The 21,465-nt window shown below is 41.7% G+C and overlaps 1 protein-coding gene across 3 annotated transcripts in view; it reads right to left on the bottom strand.

The window, feature by feature from the left end:
- SKAP1 (src kinase associated phosphoprotein 1) overlaps window positions 1-21,465 on the bottom strand; it is a 280,603-nt gene that overhangs the window by 37,560 nt on the left and 221,578 nt on the right. For 2 of the 3 annotated variants that reach the window (XR_014291940.1, XM_082604463.1), the window contains exons 5-9: window positions 11,258-11,335; window positions 10,337-10,420; window positions 7,225-7,349; window positions 4,093-4,156; window positions 1,754-1,966 (exon numbers count right to left, since the gene is read on the bottom strand). Coding sequence is in view for 2 of the 3 variants with exons in the window: in XM_082604463.1 (XP_082460589.1) it covers window positions 1,754-1,966; window positions 4,093-4,156; window positions 7,225-7,349; window positions 10,337-10,420; window positions 11,258-11,335 (564 nt within the window). In the remaining variant the exon portion in view is untranslated. The remainder of the gene's footprint in view (window positions 1-1,753; window positions 1,967-4,092; window positions 4,157-7,224; window positions 7,350-10,336; window positions 10,421-11,257; window positions 11,336-21,465) is intronic. The other variant, XM_082604464.1, reaches the window with a different exon arrangement.

Here is a 21,465-nt window from a genome sequence, read left to right as displayed (position 1 = left end):
ACTCTCCTTCGCTCTGTGTGTCTGAGCATCAGCTCCCTCTTGCCTGCTCCTTTGAGGAGTAAACATGGTGCATGAAACAGCCCTTATTTGCTCCCCAGAGGTCTGGGTGGTTCTGTAAGGTTTTCCCAGAGCACTCTTCCACAGCTGTGGCCCCAAGTGGAGTGTCACCTGGATATCTCCCCCAGCCTGGACAGTAGTGAGTGGAATGTGAGCTCACCAGGAATTCTCTGGCCGAGTTGGGGAGTACATCTCCTTTTAGAGAGTGTTGTGAATTAGATCCATTTCTGCACCCTGCTGTTGCAATGGAGCAGACTGTGAAAGGGAAGATTCTCAGAGGAGCTGTGTTTTAATGTAGCAATTTGATTCAATTTTCCAGTCTATAAAATTACCCATCACTGCTCGTTGCTTTCTAACAGACACCTTCACTCTTAATTTAACAATCCTATCGAATTCTGCCAGGGAAATTGGAAAAATTTATCACCTGTGAAATTTTATTTTCCTTTGGTTGTATCTGTTTTTGTAAAACTTCATTAACGACGATGACTTGCTGAGGAAATTATCATTTTTTTTTTTAACTTCAGACACAAGAAATGGCTCGACCTCAACCAAGATATCATTTGCATAATAAAACACAACAGAAAGGCTGGGGAAGTTGGGACTAGCGGAGGCTGGAAGTGCTGGGAGAAGAAGCAGGCTCTCCTTGTCGGCTGGCTGGGTGGGTGAAGTCCAGGAAGCAATGACATGGCTTCTCCCCAAGGGAGAGATGAATGTGGCGTTGACAGGGTTGGACCCTCTTCTTAGGAAGCCTTGAAATGCCAGTTGCTCACTGACAATGCCTTTTAGCAAACAGCCCTGTCTTCAGGGGCATGAATGTTCTGTTCACCTTAGCTCCTACGTTCATCTGGGACTGAGGTTTAAATTGCCATAAATTAAGGCTTAACTTGAATTTCTCAGCAGAGCACTGAACTCCGGGCAAATTTCCACAGGAGCGATGTTCTGAATGGTCTTGAAGATTCAGCGTTCCCATGGTCTAACTAGCTCACAGTTAAAAGGCTCAGGCTTTGTTTTTTGCACAGTCTGACCCCCACTGTGCTCTGCACTGTTCAACAGCTGCTGTTACCCACACAGGAAGTGGCTGTGCGGGCGCAGTGATGACTACACAGTTTTTGAGATGCCGGTTATCACGCCTTTGTGAAAAAAGAAATACGTACAGTAGACCTGCTGTAATGGTGGGCAGAGGGCACACGTGAGGCTTATTAGCAAGAGATGCAATTTGATTCGTGGTATATCTAAGCTAGGCAACGGTGAGCTGTGCTCTATCAGGGCTTTACTGTGTTACTGAAAAGGCTTGTCAGCGTTTATCTATATTTCTTCAGTCTATATCCTTCATCATTTGAGGTGACTTTCCATTATCCTCACAATTACACAGAAAATAAGTTCAAACGAGAGAATTCTGATGAAACTCGCAGTAAACCAATGAAAACCAACATGAGTATTCTTGACTCTTTAACCTGTTGACATTTGTAATAAATTACTTCACATGCAGAGATGAAAGACACTCCCTGATCAATCCATCTTGCCCCCAGAGCAGGGGAGAGCTTCTGTGCTGGGAGTCACAGAAGCTCCACGGAAGCTTCCCTACAGTGTCTCCTTCAGAGGTTTGGCTTCCTCTGGAGTTGTCAAAGTTATATTCTTCAACCAGGTCAAGAGTTTCTAAACTAGAGGAAGATAATTAGAAGATGAAATTTCTCACCTGGTAAGATTTCATAAATATCTTCTTCTTTCTCCTCCATGGGCTCTTTGAGCCCCACACTCCCATGCAAGATAATGGGTCTGCTTTGGGAACCAGAGTTTGAGGAGTCAAAACCATCGATATCATCATATGTCTCTTCCTCTTCCTCCTTCTCCCCTTCTTCCTCCTCTTCCTCCTCGTCTTCACATGGAATGGTTAAGGAGCTCAGGTCTGCTGGGGCAGAGATGAGAGTGAATCAAGATAGGGAGAAAAAGAAAAGAATATGGCAGGGAAGGAAAGAGGGAGAAGGGAGGAGGGATGAGAATAAAACATGTCGAAAGAAAATGAAACACGAGGTTAAGTGCTGTTATTTCTAGTGCGGGCCTTGGTGGCAGGAAATCTACAGAAAAGGCCAGACTAGCACTGCGTCAGGTTTAAACCATCAACATAAATCCTTCCTTGCGATAAAACTTGATCAGGACGAAGCAGCCCTGAAAAGTATGGGTGTGTGAATGAGCACACGAGGTGAAGGGAAGAAAATAGGCCATAAGAGGAAATGCCAGCGTGCCTCGCGCTGCTTGTCAAGTGGAAAACTGGAAGGATGAGTGATGCCCTGGGTTCTCTGGATGCACACAGAGCCTGGGAACTATGGTGGCTGCTGTAGGATACCTGAGCTATCACACGCTCATCTCCCCCATGATCTCACTGCAGAATTTCAGAGAAGTTTGCTTGTAAAGAGAAGAGTGGGCAAAAGTGGAAGAGGAAGAGAAAGTGGGATGTGGAAAAATATAACAGTAATACAAGACCAAATGGAACGGCTGAGCGATGTGGTTGCCATGCCCTTCTGCAACTGTACAGTCTGGCTGACCTTAAAGTGGGTCACCGCATAGAGGATGTTGAGCCATTACAGCACTGGGGGGCACAGGGCGGGAGAGGAAGATTGGTTTTTTATTTTAATGGGGAACTGGGAAGGTTCATTCTCTGATGTGTAGTACAGAGTGCTCTCTGCAACCCTGCTGAGGGACCTCTGCAGGATGGGCGAGAGCTGGCAGGGTGCTCTGGGGAAGGAAAGGATAGAGAGACATCCGATGTTCATTTCAAAACATAATAAAACTGTTCGGCTTGATTACGCTTTTAATAAAGATTTTGCAACTATTTTCACCTGAATTCTGGTGCCACCTCATATGAGGAAGGGATCAAAGACACATTTGTGGCTTAAACCATATGCCATTATTTTGTTTGTTTTAAAATAAAATGGAATGAATAATTTCTTCAATGTGGGATTCTGAAACTACCATGGGGTACAGCTCAATAAAGCTGCTTGGAGTTTTATTGAAGTTTACACACTTAGGGGTATATTACACGCATAAATCCAATGCACCTAGATGAGAGTGTACCCTGTAGTCTCGCCATCAATGTTCATGTTTGCCTAGTTCTAGTCTATTATACGTGATGCTCTTGGTAGATGCAATAGTTTGTCCTTGTGATAGCAAAGGCATAAACTGAGTAAAACAGGCAATCGTAATTAAAGCTCCGGTGCTTTCTTCTTTTTATCCACAATAAAATCTTATAGCAGAATAAAAAACGGAGATGAAAAGGCTTGGTGTTTTTAGGTTGACGTACTTCTCCCTAGGTCTTGGGGCCATGTACAAAGTTGGTGTTTCTGCCTTTCTGCAGAGGCAGGGTCCTGACATGATGTGTGTATACCATCATGAGGGTTATCTGATGCCAGGTGACAGGCTCAAGGTTGGCTACTTCTACCTGCCAGGCCACTCCCAGACAAGGCTTCCTGGGCCACTATCACTGCTGTGCCTACAGGCTGGCCAGCAGAGGGTACTCTAAGAGCAGTCATTTAACATCTTCAGGCAGGACTCTTCCCATCCAAAGTAAGGACCATTTGATTGTGGCTTGGGAAATAGCAATTTGTTTTTAACGTCCAATGTCCTTGAAGGCCACCTCGATGAGTACAGATTTCTACCTGACTAAAACTAGAAGATTTTGGACCCTAAACCACATCTAGATGACTTTGGTATCATGAATTTCCTTTCCAGAATGTAAGGGGTTAGGAGACACTGAATTGAGCTGAGCTGATTTTCAGCCTCTCTTTCCTGGTGATTACAAATATTACAGATTTGCCTGTAGTTAGGTGGATGAGCTAGAATGATATCAGAGGTCATTTCCAGGTTGATGGTTTCTTTTCCTTCTGATTCACCCATGTTCCTATTTGTTGTTACCATATGAGGGATATGATAGGGAGAATGGGCAGATGAAAATATATTGAAGCCTGTGGATTATATTTATGCAATATAACTTCAACTGCAAATGCACTCAAGTACTACTTCTATAATAATAGTACTTACCCTTTAACAAGAAACTTATTTGATCCACCCAGTCTCTGGCCTCGGCTGGATTAGAAGCTGTAAACTAGAGAAAAATTAGTGAATTAATTTATCACTTTCACTAAAATTTCCGTGAATCCTTTAGGGAGGTTCAAGGGGAGGAACCTTGTGAGTGGACTTGCAGAGTCAAGCTGAAAGCTCAGGATTCTCTGCCTGCTTAATATTTAGCAAAAAGATAAAAATCCCACTCAAAGTGATTTTTTTCCTTCGGCAATTTTGCATACCCAACGTTGACAGCTGGATTTGAATCCAGATTCATGTTCATGTGCCTTCATTCATTTGATTGCCCATTCATTCATCAGGCATTTATTGAGAACAGTTTGCAGGAAACAAAAGGCAAACCCAAATTCCTGACTTCAGATCAATGCATCAGTTTTGGAGACAGCGTACGCCCTCGACATGGGAACACGACAAAGTAAGTGCATCTGAGAACAGCTGGAAGTTGAGAGAAGACACGGAACACTTATCGTTGCCTATGGTAAGCCAGGGAGGCGTGCTGAAGGAATACTGTTTTGGTTGGATTTTTAAAAAGAGTTGGTGGAAACTGGTGGAGGGAACTGGACGTTTCAGGTAGGGAGAACCAGCTGCCAAAGATTAGAAACGAGACCATGATGTATAGGGAAGGTAGGCAGATCAGCTTGACTGGAGAACAGTAACAGATGAAGATGGAGGATCAGAGAAGAGTTGATGAAAGGGCTCTGAGTATTAGGAATTCAGACTTAAAATGTAGGCAGTAGGAAGCCACTGTAAATTCTAGCAAAAGGAGTGGGAGATTCTTTCAATAGTTATGAGTAGGAGAGACTGAAATAGGAGGAAATTAGAGACAGAAGAACAACTAGAAGGTTACTTAACTAGTCCTCTGGGTGAAGTGATAGGAACTTAACTACTGTGATGGCTGTAGGAGTAAATCAGAGGGGAAAGATCCAAAGGATATTATAGAGGAAGAATGCACAGACCATGGTAATGACTTGGAATCAATGGGCCAAAGAAAAGAAGAAGTAAACAAACTCTACATTCTGATTCACAAAACAGGCCAGGCAAGCATCAAGCTTTAGTAATTTTTTATTTTGAATGAATCAACTTGAAATGACTGTTCCTGAAAAACATTTTTATTATCTGGCTATTAGGGTAAGATAAAGACATGTACTATATAAGAAACCTAGTTTCCTTGTAAACTGATATAGCCACTGTGGAGAACAATATGGAGATTCCTTAAAAAACTAAAACTAAAACTACCATGTGACCCAGCAATCCCACCACGGGGCATATATCCTGAGAAAACCATAATTCAAGAAGAGTCATGTACCACAATGTTCATTGCAGCTCTATTTACAATAGCCAGGACAGGGAAGCAACCTAGGTGTCCATCGACAGAGGAATGGATAAAGAAGATGTGGCACATATATACAATGGAATATTACTCAGCCGTAAAAAGAAACGACATTGAGTTATTTGTAGTGAGGTAGATGGACCTAGAGTCTGTCATACAGAGTGGAGTAAGTCAGAAAGAGAAAAACAAATACCGTATGCTAATACATATATATGGACTCTAAAAAAGAAAAAAAAAGGTCATGAAGAACCTAGGGGCAGGACAGGAATAAAGACGCAGACATAGAGAATGGACTTGAGGACATGGGGAGGGGGAAGGGTAAGCTGGGACGAAGTGAGAGAGTGGCATGGACATATATACACTACCAAAGGTAAAATAGGTAGCTAGTGGGAAGCAGCTACATAGCACAGGGAGATCAGCTCGGTGCTTTGTGACCACCTAGAGGGGTGGGATAGGGAGGGTGGGAGGGAGGGAGACACAAGAGGGAAGGGATATGAGGATATATGTATACATATAGCTGATTCACTTTGTTATACAGCAGAAACTAACATAACATTGTAAAGCAATTTTACTCCAATAAAGATGTTAAAAAAAAGAAACCTAGATTCCTGTTTAAAACTTATTAATAGATATTGTCATTCTTGATTTCTTAAGAACACATTTCTATAAAAAATGCCTAGGGAAATTGCTTTAGACTTATCATATAAATTTTTATCTGGATCTGGGTGAATCAAATAAGAACTTAATACTAAAAATAACTTAGATACATCTACAAAAGACTCTATAGAAAAGTTTAACTTAAAATTTTTTTTGAAATTACATAATTAAGACCTAGGTCATCTTATCAAAATAAGGGTTATGATACTGTAGAAACATAAAAGAATGAGTGCTGAGAAAAACTTGAAGAGTCAAAGGGTTACTCAATATTAACCGTAGCATGGCTTTTCTCTTTTTCTTGAGTTAGCTAAAGTTTTTCTTAATTGTTTTAGTAAAACTGTGATAAAAATAACCAACAAGGAGGAAACAATATGTGTACCTACATACACACATGTAAAGGTATATTTTTGGTGGACATCACTATACTCCCATAGTCAGACATTTTTTGTTGCCTTAATTAATTTTATAATGCATTACCTATTATATTCCCTTTTATATTATATCAGAATACATAAAAATGAACACCGTGAAGAATGTCTTTCTCACCCCCGCTCAGGTCCTCTAGTTCCTCAGTTGTCACTATTACTACTCAGTAATCATTGCTACCAGTATCTGAGAGATCCTTCCAGAGATATGCAATGCATCTACACACAGGAAGATCATATTGGATAGCAAGATGAATATGGGGAAATGAATTATTTTTCACTCTATAGTCAGATTTCTCTTTTTCTGGATTTCAAGGAAGGAAGTGAAGATAAGCAGTTGAAAAACAAAGAGAGTGGGAATTAAAGCCATGAAATTAGAGACTCTGAATAAAGAATTAGATTGTGTGCTGCAATAGACAAGATTCTCACCTACAGAGTGAGATGAGAAGGGGAGGGATGAAGAGACGGAAGCCAAGCAAAGGCAGTATCTAGGATAAAAGTGGAAACAGGAGGGTGGGCACGACATAGCAAAGGTGAGGACGTGTCAAGAGAGAAGGTCTTGGTAAGAAACGAGAGGTAACAAAGAAAAGATGGAGCCCAGCACAGCAACCACCACTCACATGCAACATGGAACGAAACTGCAACACGAATGAGGATCTCCATCGCCTCAGCTCATCCTACCTCATAGCTGCGCCTATCCTGGGAGGTCAGCTCAAAGCAGGATTCTTTCTTGGCATCTTTTCGCAGGTAGGGGGCCATCCGTACACTGTAGCCCTTAATGAGAAAGGTCCCTTTGGGCTGCTTGCCTGCAAGACAGGAAAGCTCCCTGTATCTCCAGAGAGATGCAACTGCCAAGGGAGGGCATCTTCTCTGGATGTAAAATAAAAGCACAGAAACAGCTGTTACATCCCTGAGGAACCACAATAGTCAAGGAGAGGTTATTACGGAAGCTTAAGAAGAGGCTACCGTGACAGCAAGGCAGATATCACTGCCAAGCGAGGGAAATACAACGTGAAAGGTTACTTAGCCAAAAGAGTACAACAGAGACAGAGAATTTATTAGAATGTTAAGAGATCTATAATAACAGAGAGAAGGAATTATTACAGCAGGGACAGTGTGGCCGAAAACGTGAGGCTCTTGAAGGCTATTACAGAACTGAAACATTATCATCAGGGCCAGCAGAACACATTTGAGGGGAGGAACAGCAGCGCAAGGGGGCGTTGTAAGTTCCCAGGCTCTCCTCCTATGCCCTAGGTAGCACGTGGGCTACAGTGTTCTCCCCTCCTGCTGGTCAGGTGGGAATTTATGCTGGAGGGAGAATAATTAAAACTCAGTATTTTATCCCTCTTGCAAAAGGCCAAATTGGGAAGTAGCAGAGTACTGCTGAGTATCATTAGATGATAAGGAAGGAGATAAAAGGAGAAGGACCCTAAGTGAGTGAAAGGAGAGACTACTCTGCCTGTCATTCTCTTTTTTAAAAAATAAAATATTAGAAACAGAAAAAGAGGGGTTGGTTCCCAAAGATTCTGTGTCCTCATGGTGTGGTTCAGGCAGAACAGGTAGAAGAATGGAACCCCCGTGTCTGGGTGATGCTTTCTGTCCTGTGTCACGTGGAATGAGTTGCTTTTTGCAGATGGTGATAAGAGGGATGGCAGTGGGAAAAAAATATTAAAAGAAAAGAAAAAGAATCTGTCCTCACCTGGTTGAGCTAAAAGAAATACACAAACACTCTATACTTACTAAGAAAATGTCTTGGGCACAATAAGAAGTAACTGGCGAGAAGGGAGCCATGCAACAGTGCTTTTTGACACCAGAATCTTTTTTGTTAAAGTATCTCTCCTTGTTCTAACTGGCCACTAAAATGTTTTGTTGTTTCTTTGGTCACCAGATTTTATTTCACTCTGACGGCATAATGGTCAATAAAAGTCTCCAAGCCTCTCGCTCTTGCTCTCCCTCCTCACCTTGAGTAGGAAGGATTCAGAACGAATGAACGTTGATACCTAGTTTTATATCCAGAGATGCCAACCAAGTATTTAAATGCAAGGGAAATGAACATTTTTACACGGACATATATGTTATATTAGTTTGAAGGTTTAAAATAAGAAAATAAAACCTGGTTGGCTTGTATGCCTAGAATTCAGGGGAGAAATTATAGTTGCTGGATTTGAGAGTGGGCTGGGGCTTGGAAGGATACAGGGGGCTTGTTACTCAGGTTTTGAGCTATGCTGCTATCATTTCCAAGTAGGGCTTCACACTTAACCCCTATATGGGAAAGGTTCTGATGAATTGTGATGGTGAACCCAAGATGAAGGTCAGTGATACCTGTTGCAGGCAGAGAGGCAGAGTGAGGTAACTGCCTTGAAGTCCAAGAGCAAATCTTAAGGATTCCATGTCACTGAGCAAAGCTATTCTTTCTGCTACCTTAGTCCCCAAAGTGCAGGAAGTCCAAAGGCAAATGTGTAGGTATCTGATTATCCCCTTGACTGGATATCCAGGCTTTGGGAGAGGAATAAGTCCGGGGAAGAAGGAAGAGAGGAGAAACAGAAAATTATTGGAAGGACAATAAAGGATTTACTTTGGATCACGCCTCAGTAAGAAGGTGGTGGAGCACAAAGAAAGCCCCCACAAGAATTGCTACTTTACTTTATCTCCCTCTTGTTTTGTAGAATTACTCCTGGGTCAGTCTAACCCTGTAGGAGGGGATCTCCTATTTGAAAGTTTGCATTCACCTACGATAACAACTTTTAGCTTGTATTTATTTGTTGCTGCCTCCAGTTTGTGCTTATATCCTCAATTCCTTCTCACGAACTAAGCAACTGTGTTAAGCATGGATGGGGGGTCTTTTAGGGATGGCTCCTGAGTGCTGTGCTTGACTGAGTCAGTGGTGGCTCATTAAGAAGCTGCCTCTGGCTTGAGTCAACACTTCGCAGCTGCTGCCGTCTGGCTGAAGGGTGTCTCTAGGGGACAGCAACCATGTGGGTCTCAGCACTCCCTGGCTCTAGGCATGTCCACTGGATTACGTCCCAGAACCCAGTAGGATAAAGTTTGGAGCCTGCTCTTAGAGAGTTTGGACTCAAAGGTTCTATTTCTGGGCCATTGGTAAGCTGCTAAAATCCTTCTCAGAATTAATTTTTTTCAATATTTTAACTATATTATTAATGCCTATAAAGTGTTTGAGGTTCTTTTTTTAAAAATTTATTTATTTATTTATATTTTATTTTTGGCTGCGGTGGGTCTTCATTGCTGCGTGTGGGCTTTCTCTAGTTGCAGCGAGTGGGGGCTACTCTTCGTTGCGGTGTGCGGGCTTCTCATTGTGGTGGCTTCTCTTGCTGCGGAGCACGGGGCTCTAGGCGCACGGGCTTCAGTAGCTGTGGCGCACGGGCTTTGTTGCTCCACGGCATGTGGGATCCTCCCGGACCAGGGCTCGAACCCGTGTCCCCTGCATTGGCAGGTGGATTCTTAACCACTGCACCACCAGGGAAGTCCCAGAGGTTCTGTTTTTTAAATGCCAAGGTATTCAACCTTGGTAATGCGTTATTAGTCATAATGAAAGGTAACCTTTTAATATGCTGGCCACACTATCCTAGTGTTTAAAGGGGCTGTAATTTCTAAATTGGCATCTGAGTTTTTGGTGATGAGCAAGGCATTATTTACCCAGGCTTATTTCTTTCCCAAGCATATCCCTTTATGGGTGTTAGTCAAGGACTGCTAAGTTGAGATCTAAGTGCTTGAGAATTTACGAAGCGCTTGCATCCAGGAGTGAGATGCTGCTGTGCAAATGAAGAACACTTACTTTTCTCATTAGCATAATAGTAGAAGAGGCCTCTGCTGACAACACACCACCGCTTCTGCCACTCTGATCCAAAGAAACTATGATCTAAACAGAACAGCAGTAAGGGACATAAATTCAGGTAACTACAATCACTGAAGAGTCCGTAAAATCCAACAACACCCAGTCCAGTGTGTTATTGTTTTACTTCCGAGGTTAATGGACTGTAAAGCCCTCCCTTTCACTCCCACAGGTTATCCCACGTTGACACAGCGTGCAGTTACAGGTCCACGTTCTAAACAGGTTTGCCTGCTCTGATCCCAGCTGTTTCTCTACTTTTCCTTTATATCTTTCAGGTTCTAATCTCATCCTGTAGTTATAAAATTCTCCATGAGATCTCTATGTGTTGTCTTTCAGCAAACCAAAATGACACTCCAGGCCATGGGCATGAGCAAGGCTTCCTTTGTGCTAAGCCAATTTGCCTGAGTGTTAAACCTGGTATTCCAATCCTCCTAGAACCTGTTCTAATTAAAGAGTGAAAGCTGAAGACTGGGGCTTGTCTAACACTTGAAAGTGGGCTGCTTCACATATGATATAAAACTTACACTCACAGCAACAGTTTCACTCTTTATGGGAGCGCACCGAGAGATGAGAACAAAAATAGTCATTCATTTATTCATTCGACAAGTATTTATTAAGCACCTGTCGTGTACCAGGTGAGCAAGGCAGAACCAATCCCTATCCTGATGAAGTGAAGGTTTGGGGCCATCTCTCTTCAGCCTACACACAAACACCAGACTTCTTTTCTTTTCTTCCCTTCCTTTTGCCTTACCCCTGCCTAGTACAGTACTGGGCATAGAGAAGGTACCCCTTATGCTAGCCCTCTCTTTCCTCATTTCCCTTCCCTTCCTGGAATGTTCTGAGATCGGAGAGTCTAATCAGTACCTTTGCTTTTCTTCTCTAAGTATCCTTGCTTGATGATATTATCAAGCTCTTGAGCTCCTCTTGTGATGTCTTCCATTCCTAAAAGGAACAAGAGCAAAATATTTTGTTGAAATCTGACAGAATTTTCATGTATTTGGGCTACTTGAGATAATCTACATTAATGAAGGGGTGCAGATGGGCTATTGCTTATCTATGGCACAAAATAAAACAATTTCTAGATGACTGGGGGGGAAGTAAATTTTCTTTTTCTTCCTAATTATATCTAATGCTAAAATTGCTTAAAATTATCTAAACATAACATTAGTTTGTACAAGGGGAGGTAGCCTAAGCATGTACTGATTGGCAAGAAAAGGACTCCAAAAAATTAAGAATTTGCTTAACTAAACACACATCTTTTTCTAACAAACAGAAAGCCACCTTAGTGAACATAATTTTTATTAAGTTCGCACAAAGAAAGGCTCTGCATAGCTGAACCTGGCAATAGCTGCCAAATTCTGGTTTTGTCAAAGTAATGGTAAGAGCCTAGGGATGGTAGAAGCCTTTACACAGAGAAGACCTGGATCTGACATCAGCCTTTAACTGTATGCTGCTAACATTCCTGGCTTTCAATTAGCCTTGTTAGGTACAAATTTATTGAGCAGTCAAGATCCTAATCTATCTTCCACCACTGGGGTTTATACTTATTTTACAGAAGGGAGGGGCAAAGGACAGAGACAATGAGGCAGGAATTTACTCCTCAAAAATATAAAATGAGGGCTTCCCTGGTGGCACAGTGGTTGAGAATCTGCCTGCTAATGCAGGGGACACAGGTTTGAGCCCTGGTCTGGGAGGATCCCACATGCTGCGGAGCAACTAGGCCCGTGAGCCACAACTACTGAGCCTGCGCGTCCAGAGCCTGTGCTCCGCAACAAGAGAGGCCGTGACAGTGAGAGGCCCACGCACCGCGATGAAGAGTGGCCCCCGCTTGCCGCGACTAGAGAAAACCCTCGCACAGAAACGAAGACCCAACACAGCAAAAATAAATTAATTAATTAAAACTCCTACCCCCAACATTAAAAAAATAAAATAAAATAAAATGAAACAGGAACAACAACAAAAACAATGAAAACATATAACTCTATATTTCTTAATTAGGAGAAATGAAGGGAGTGGGTTAGCATAATCCTATTTTTATTCTCTTTGGTCCCCAAACCCAAATCTCTTTTGGTTTGCCTTAAAAAATTTAGAAAGCAAACAAAATATAAACTAAATTAAGGCACAATGTATATGAATCAACTGGGTCACCTATACAGTATCTTGAGACTCTTGGGTGGAGTCATTTTTTTCAATCACACAATTGTTTTCTTAACATCTACAATAACTAATATTCAGTCGTAGCTGTGCGTTGGCACTTTGTTCAATGCTTTGAATACTTTTTGTTTAAAAATAACATTCTAAGATGATTTAAAATGCAACTAAAAGTACTTTTTGCTTCTGTTTCAAGCTTAGTTTTAAAAATATAGATCAGAAGAGTTTCTTTTTTAGGTGTTTAAGTGCCTGATTCTATATCCTATATTTGTCCTTATTGTCAACTTCCTTGTTCATGGACTGTTTTCATTTGTGTGTTTTACAGTTAGCAAACTCTGTGGCTGCTATAAATCCTCCCAGATGGGTCTCAGGGTGCACGCATGAGATGAAGAGCAGCAAAGGAAAGTTCATTTGTCTAGGATTCTTTCATTTCTCCCACTCCTCTGAAAATTCTAATATCTCTTTGAAAATGCTCTCCAAGAAAACAGAGAAGCAGATCGTACTGAGGGTGAGGACCCAGTGTGGCTGAGAAGGCCCTTTGAAGGAGAGCCCATCCTCTCTGCAGCGCTGTCAAAAAATTGCTCCTAGAGGCCTAAAAATGAAATGAAAGACACAGGGGATAAGAAAAACAGGATCCCTAAGCCTGGAGTTTCCATCTTTTCTTCCCACCATTTTTTCCCTTTTTTAAGGTCTTGTTAAACTTAGAGACACAGTTTCTTGTTAAAGATGCCCCGAGTCTGAATCTTAAAAGACATGTTAAACGTTCTATTAGAATTCAAACCTCCTTTTTTAATGCAAATCTAAACGCCATTTTATGGAACATCTATAATTATGAAAATGGGAAGACATTGCCTTGTGTGCGGGGAGAGTCTGTGAGTATGAATATTACATTAATGTGCCCACGCCAGCTCACTGATCCTGCTGGCAGGAGCATAAAAAATGCTCGAGTGAAACTTTTATTTAGATGTTAAGACTCCAGGCCCCAGCGGGGTGACAGAGACAGTCCCTGTGAGTTGCCATCAGAGAGAGAGCTTGAATTGAATTACCCAGGGGGGAAGGAAGTAGTGGTGAGCACTGCTTCGCTTATTTAATTTCATTTACTTTCAGTACATTATCAGCATGAGGCTTTTCTCTCCCCACCAACTGAAACCCAAGAATGCCACCACCAAGAAAACAAAGACATAATGCAGCAGAAATGTTTGAATTCCAAGTCACTAATTTTAAGAGACTAGGGACAGCACCATCACCACCTTCTCACCCCAAAAGTCACATTTGGTTTGCTAAAATTGAGCACTGAATGAGTTACTGAATTTCTTCTCTTGGTCATTTTACCAACAAGATTCTGAAGGGTAAGAGAGCTGGAAATACAGTATTTTATATGCTGTGTTTTTGTAAGGTGTGTTATTTTGCTTTTTTATTAGAGGGAATCTGTATTGATGAACTCTCTTGCCTGGATTCCCTTATGGGCAGTGGAAAAAATGGGATTATAGGTGAAGTTTGGAATGGCTATGGAAAAACAATTAGATCAAATCAATTTTTATTCTGTTGATTGTCTTCTATGTCTAAGGCACTCTGTGGTGAGTACAATAACAGAATTGTTCTCAATGTAAAGTTGACTCTGAGTGCAATCTCATTACCTCCATGATCTATCAGATAAACCCACATGGGATCCAGATCTATCCCAGTCCAAGATGGGAAGCCACTGTGGCAATCAAGCTCTCTCCTCTTTCAGTGTCAGCTTAGGGTCCCACTGATCAAGAACTGGTGGTCCTGAGGATGCACACGTAAGCCACAGTCCTGTGTGATGAGGCAGGAGGAGTCTTGTATGCCTGAATTCACATCTACTGGCAAGTGAACCGATCTGCAGAGCTACTTAACATGTAATAGAAGGTGTGTAAATGTTTTGCAGGATGATAATAAAAATAGGAAGAAGTTACAAACAATTGCATGAGTAGCTATTTTAAGGCAAAAATATTTATATTTAAGCATACAATTTTTTAAAAAATCGAGGCTTTTTGTCCATCACCTGAAAAAAGATATCACCACCTTAATGAAAAAAAAATAGAAATGATTTATTGGGAATAAATGGCCCTTTGGATAAACCTAAGGGTGTATCACATCATATCAGCACAAAACAGAATTACATTAGTGTCATAATCTCTCTCTACCATTGCACTTAACTAAATGTCTCAGAATAGCCCGTATAAAGGAAAGATTCACTTAGCTGAAGGATGTAGGGCCACAAACATAAGATCGAGAAGAGTGTTATCCACAAGAGATGGCCACCCAACTTTCACGGCAGATGAAGATAAAAGAAATTCTTAGACATCTTTTTCTCCTCATCCAGATTCCTTTAAACCCTGTATCCCACCCATACCAGCTCTGCAGTAAAAAAACAACAGAGTAGGGGTCCATCTCTCAGCACTAAACGTGACTCCTCAGTCAGCCACCCACAGCAACAACAATGCGGACCCTTTGGAGTGTGGTACATTTCCATAAAGCAGTCAATAAAAAAGACACGGGGGCTTCCCTGGTGGCACAGTGGTTGAGAGCCCGCCTGCCGATGCAGGGGACACGGGTTCGTGCCCCGGTCCGGGAAGATCCCACATGCCGCGGAGTGGCTGGGCCCATGAGCCATGGCCACTGAGCCTGCGTGTCCGGAGCCTGTGCTCCGCAACGGGAGAGGCCACAACAGTGAGAGGCCCGCGTACCGCAAAAAAAAAAAAAAAAAAAAAAAAGACACGGGAGCTTATGTGAGTCACGGCCTATTGAACCAGCTGCATTCTAGCCCACTGAGAAAAGGGAACTGGAGAAGTCAGTCGGCAACACCACAGCACAACGCTAACAGCTTAAGAGGCCACACAAGTTCTACTGCAAAAAGGTTGCAGCTCCTGCAGAAAAAAACCAGTGCCCACAAACTTTCATTCTAGGTAGCTGGTTTGGTCTCTTGCTCAACCAACCTGAAATGAAAATCAATGATTAAAAGAGCCCATCTTTTGTTCAACGCTTTCCCCTCCCGAAATTGTGGACTTCTCCTATCCTCCCCTTTCCTTCTAATTCAAGTTCTTTTCAATTGTTTGAAAAAGGAGACCAAACCAACTCCAACCCACAGACTGACAGTTACCAGGGGTGAATTTCAGGCAGGGTTAAGTTTACCAGTTTCTTTCACTAAACTACCTGTGATGTAGGACCTGGGGTGTTGGGTGGATGAGGTTGGAGAAAATCTAATATTTGAAGGCCGGGAATGGTCAAGTTCCATTTGTGATTTCAGTTCACTCACAGATCACTGGTGTGTGTGTGTGCATTTACACAATGACAAACATACGCTTCACAATGCCTCAAATGGACAAAATGAAAGGGGGTATTGCAGGTAGGGTGGGTGGTGTAGTATTCTCCTGTCCAGTGGTTGCTGATCCCCCATCAGTTTGTTAAATCCTCTCCTTTGTATTTGGTTTCTGAGTCCTTCTTCAATAAGTTCGTTACTGTTTTTCCTCAGCTTCTTGCATTTCTGGGTTATTTTTTGCCTTTTTTCTCAATGTTTAGGAACCAGTCAATAAATGACTGAGGTGTCTGGCAAGAAGTGTTCATCTTCTACACATGATGATAACAGGGAAAATGGTTTCAATGACTCTTCCTTCATTAGTCCCTTGGGACAGGCTTACATAAGTCTTAAACTGCTGTGGTTCCATTCAATATCTACTTGAGTTTACACTTAATCCTCACAGTTTTCTGTCTTTGTGCTTCACTTATTAAGGAATGTAGACCAACACATATAAGGTGAAAAATTCTAAGCCATTAATAATAATAGACTTAGGATCTAAACGTTTCAAAGACACAGAAGCCACTCAAACAAACAGCTCTAATTTCATGGAGAAATAAGTTGGATAGCAGATGAAAGGAAGGGGTTGGACACAAAGTACTTAACCAGGTTCTTCAACGAGCTGTGACAAAAGAGGCCAAGAAACAAAACAAGTGCAGCTGGAGCTAGGCAGAAGGACGTCAGAAAATGGTAGAAATCACACGTTTGTGGTCAGCAAACCAGTGCAGGAGACAATATTCAGGAGACCTTCATGGACTCTGGTTTCCCCTCCAATGTTTTAAGGTCTTTAAAAAAATCTGTTAATCCAGGTAACAGACCAATCTGTGGAAGAAACTTGTTATACTGAGGATACAGAAAATTCATGAGAGGTTCTAGGGCAGAAGTACTACGAAAAAAAGCAGATAACTGATGTACAAAATGATTAAAACTAATATGTTTTAATAAAAAATGGTTTAAAAAACCTAACAAGTTTTAATCTGCATTTTATCAAGCATTTTCACATCTCATTTGAGCTCCACAGCATCCCTGTGAGGTCTGTATTAATATCATCTTCACTTTACAGACTAGAAAAAAGGCTTACTGAAATTATGGGAGTTGCTGAAGGTTGCTCAGCTGGAAAAGCCCATGCACTTTCCACCACCCTGAGCTTCAGCTGAGGAGACACACTCAGAAGTACCTGAGGAAAGATACAGTCTTCCCACCTCACTCGCCCATGAGAGACTCCATTTAAATATGGAAGAAGAAACAGACATGATGTGTGGCTATTCTAATACTTGATGTCAAAAAATTATTTTAGGATCCTGTATTTCTTGTTTACTTTGTAAGGTACTGGCTGACTAACCTATGGAATTGCTTTCTAGGGCAGGTCTCTGTGAAATTCAAGAGATCAACAGATATGCAGAACAAAAATGAAAGAAAGGGCTTCCCTGGTGGCGCAGTGGTTGAGAATCTGCCTGCCCATGCAGGGGACACGGGTTCGAGCCCTGGTCTGGGAAGATCCCACATGCCGCAGAGCAACTAGGCCCGTGAGCCACAACTACTGAGCCTGCGCGTCTGGAGCTTGTGCTCCACAACAAGAGAGGCCGCGACAGTGAGAGGCCCGCGCGCCGCGATGAAGAGTGGCCCCCGCTCGCCACAACTAGAGAAAGCCCTTGCACAGAAACGAAGACCCAACACAGCCAAAAATAAATAAATAAATAAATAAATAAATAATTTAAAAAAAAAGAAAGAGAATGTAATAAAAGGATACACAGGATAAAGAATATACAAGAGGAAGAAACCTGGAGCTCTCAAAAAATGCTGCTGGAGCACCAAAGTCTGCAAGGCCCCTTCACAAGAGTGATATCTAGAAAAGGGAAGCCTGTTTCAGTGTAGGGCTCATGCAGGAATCTCGGACTTGATTCATTTACTCTCTAAGGAAGAGGCCTTGGTTTAAAAAGAAAGAAGATGTTTAAGTCAAATATCCAAATTGGTTTCTAGAAACCATTGATATTCATGGCATATGAAGAACCGTCTTGTTTCCACAAAGAGGCGCCACGCTTATTACCACAGAGGACTGTGGTCTTCCGGGATGCTCCTCTTCCATGTCTCTGTTTTTAGTCGGATTTTACTTATAAGAAGTGAAAGTTTTAGAAAAAAGCACTTCCAACTCTATGTATGATAACTTCAACACACTAATTCTAGCATCTAAATAAATGGGAATAAACAACAGCATCTGGTAGGTAAATAGTTCATCTTAAAGAAAGACTAATTCAATATAATAATTTACTGATCCTCAATCCTGGTATCAGGATACCAGGGCGTCTTTTGATCCGTTGAAGGTGTTGATAGACATGGCAGCGATTTTGAATAATTCACTTTAAGAATAAGAATGGATTCAAAGTTTTTCTATAATAACACCATCCATTTGCATTCAACATGCTTTCTTAAGGGGAAAAGTCAATTAAAAATAACTTATAGTGTATCTTATTTAGGCCACAGTCTACGGTGATTAAACACGTCTGATGTAGTATTATAATCATGGTAATCAAGAATTCCTACAGAGCTTTATTTCCTTGAAAAAAATTGTGTTTCTTCAAAATTGTGGGTGTTCCACGGAAGTGGGTTGGGCATATAAATGTTGGTGGTCATGTGTTATGGTGGGAAAAAGGTTGAGAATTCATGTAATCTGCACAAAAACAGTTTAAACCCAGGAAGCCTCTTGTGTCTTCTGATTCTATTAATGACACATGTCTATCACGAAGCACCTTCAGCTTTATTTTTATCCAAAGAGTCCATCCTTAATACAGAACTACAAAGATCCAAACGACCTGAAGTCTTTTTTAGCAGCCGAACCACAGTAAGTGGAAGCAGGACACAGTGAGAATCAGGCCACAAATCCAGACAGTGGTGCTTCAAATGGCTTTGAGAGTCTAAAAAGGAGGAGGAGAGGATTTCAAACACCAAACTGTCTTTTTTACAAACCTTGAAGGACCACTGTAGTTTCCTCTCATCCTGAGACAGGTCACTTTTATACATGTGTCACTTGAGAGCCTATCTTTAAAAATGAATGACAAAAGATCATTTTCAAATCTATTTATTTACTACTCTACTGGATTGTGATAAGAATATGAAGAAAAGGAAAGAAAAAGAAAAAAGCCCCACCTGGGTTTGGAGTCACTTTTTAACTGGTTTAACTTCTACCTGTCCACCATACTATGGCCAGAAATCATCTTTCTGAAACGTATATCTGGCCAATGTCACATTCCTGCGACAGCCTTTAATGGTTCTCCCTAACCTAGAGGATGAAACTCAAGCTCTCCATCACACAAAAACTTTAAAACTTGGTCTCACCCTACCTTCCAGTTTCATTTTCTCCCAACCCCTTATACTTCCCAATACTCCAGCAATAACAGGTAACAGACTTTGCCTTCTGGAATATGCCGTGTACTTTACCCTACCAGGCCTTTGCTCATGCTGTTTTTCCTGGTTGGAAATTCTAATCTGTATCCCCATTTTCTGAGGTGGGAGTGCTCCTTTAAGACTGAATTCAAATGTCACAAACCTTCTGAATCTTTGTCTGTTTCCCCACATAGAATTATATCCTCCCTCTTCTGTGCTCTAATACCATTTTCTATAGGGTACAGTCTTGGCTCCCAGGAACCCTGAACCTTTCCTCCAATACTCTCTTTCCATTCTTGCCTCTTTGCTTTGGTTTACATAAGACCTTAGTTACTATGTAAAGCTGCTAGAAGCCTTGAATGAGGAAGTAGAAAAGGGACTATTCCCAGGAAAAGGAATGTAGCTGTGGATCTGGGTAGAAGGCAACAGGGAGGATGGCCTGGCAAGGGAAGGAGGGTTAGAATAGATCTCACGTTCATAGGAAGAGAGAGAAAACACTATGAAAAAAATCAAATGAACAAAACATCATAGTGCCTGGATTGAAATGGGGGAACAAAGAAGAATCCAATAGAGCTGTGCATCCAAGGAGATGGGCCAGTATTTGCACACCGACTGTCTAGGTGAGGAGAATACGAATTAGATTCAGGCAGAGCTGGAATGGCTGAAACCCGTCACAAGGCAGGGCTGTACTTTCATTGTTGCATTGATGTGGGACTAAGAAGGATCCTTCCCTAAAATACACTCAGTAAACTCCAAGGAGTTTGGTGCTAATTATTTAACTTCTTGAAGCCTAAAGAAAACCTGCCGGTGGGAAATCTAGTCCCTTTCACAGAGGGCAGTTCAATTCATTAGTTATAGACCTGTTTCTCTCTGTATCCCCGGGGGCCTCGTACACACAGTAGGTGCCTGATAAATGTTTGTTAAACTGAACTGAAACCACTTCCAGCCTTATGGGACTTGGGGTCTAAGAAGGCAACATGGGAGTGAATATTTGTTAGATAAATCATTTTCACCAAAGCCACAAACGGTAATTTTTGTTCTGCTGTATACTCACTATTTTAATCTTAGAGTTGGTACTGTGAAATAAGAAAGTAAAAAAGGGAAAGAAAGGAAGTAGCCAAGAAAGCCAGGAGGAAGTAGTGGGTGCAGAAGTCAGGAGGAATCACAGTGCTGAGAATGACAGGAGGATGGACAAACAGGATTTTGGGGAAAAAAATAATAATTTGGGAAAAAATGCCATGAACCTCAGCTGGAGAGAACTATATCGCCCAGCCAATTTCACAGCCTCATTGAGAGACTGGTTCTCTTCACCTCAGAGCTTATCTATCTTCAGGAAAGCATCAAAGGATGGGGTCCAGAGAAAACCATAAATGGACAAAGACTGAGCCAAACTCAACAACTTAACAAATGGATAACTGAGTGTACTTCAGAAAATGGCTGTTGATGGCAATTTCTGAGCTACACAGACCTTGAGTGGCTGAGAACTTGGCCCCTTGTCTTGTTCTTATATTTCCCTGAAAAATGGTATTTTTCTCTTTGAATGTCATAGGTACGTTTGTTTGCATCCTGTACGCAAACATCCTATGTGTGTCTGAGCACTTAATACTGTGGATGGTGAAAGCTGCATGAGGATTAGTGTACCAGAATCCCGGAGTCTTTATTTTAGTTACTCTCCAAACCAAAAGATCTCAGGGAGGAATCAAATGATGAGAATCTTGCCTTCTCCATGTCTCTCTAGTGAAAAACATTCAGATATCATCAGAGCACTGCATCGAGAAAACCTTTAAAGCAAACAAAGCAGAAAATAAAAAAGAAGACTTAGAAACTAATTATCGTGATTCTCTGGGGGTATTTCAGGGTGGATGATCTAATGAGAACGCTCACACCCCAGCGGGAAGAACTTGATGGGAATGCAGTGACCTCAGCAATGTGGCTTTGACCTGGTATGTATCATCTGCTGGACAAAGGGCCACTCTCAAGCTGGGCCTTGCTCTCAGCCAGCTCCCTGGGTGTCTCTGCAGCAGTATGGGATCAGAGACAGAAAAGTGATGGCTATGATAAGGAACCTTTAGGGCAAAAATCACCTCCTTTTCTTTTAAGTTACACGTTTGAGATTTAAAATCTCTTGGTTCTTTTGTTTCATCTGACAAAACTCAAGAAAGTTTGAAGTAAGTCAAATTTTGCAAGGAAAAAATTAGGGAGGGGAAAATGAGGGTGATGT

Source organism: Mesoplodon mirus, assembly GCF_964341445.2.
Source record: "Mesoplodon mirus genome assembly, chromosome: 18".
Taxonomy (NCBI): Eukaryota; Metazoa; Chordata; class Mammalia; order Artiodactyla; family Ziphiidae; genus Mesoplodon; species Mesoplodon mirus.
This window is presented reverse-complemented; position numbering and strand designations above follow the sequence as displayed.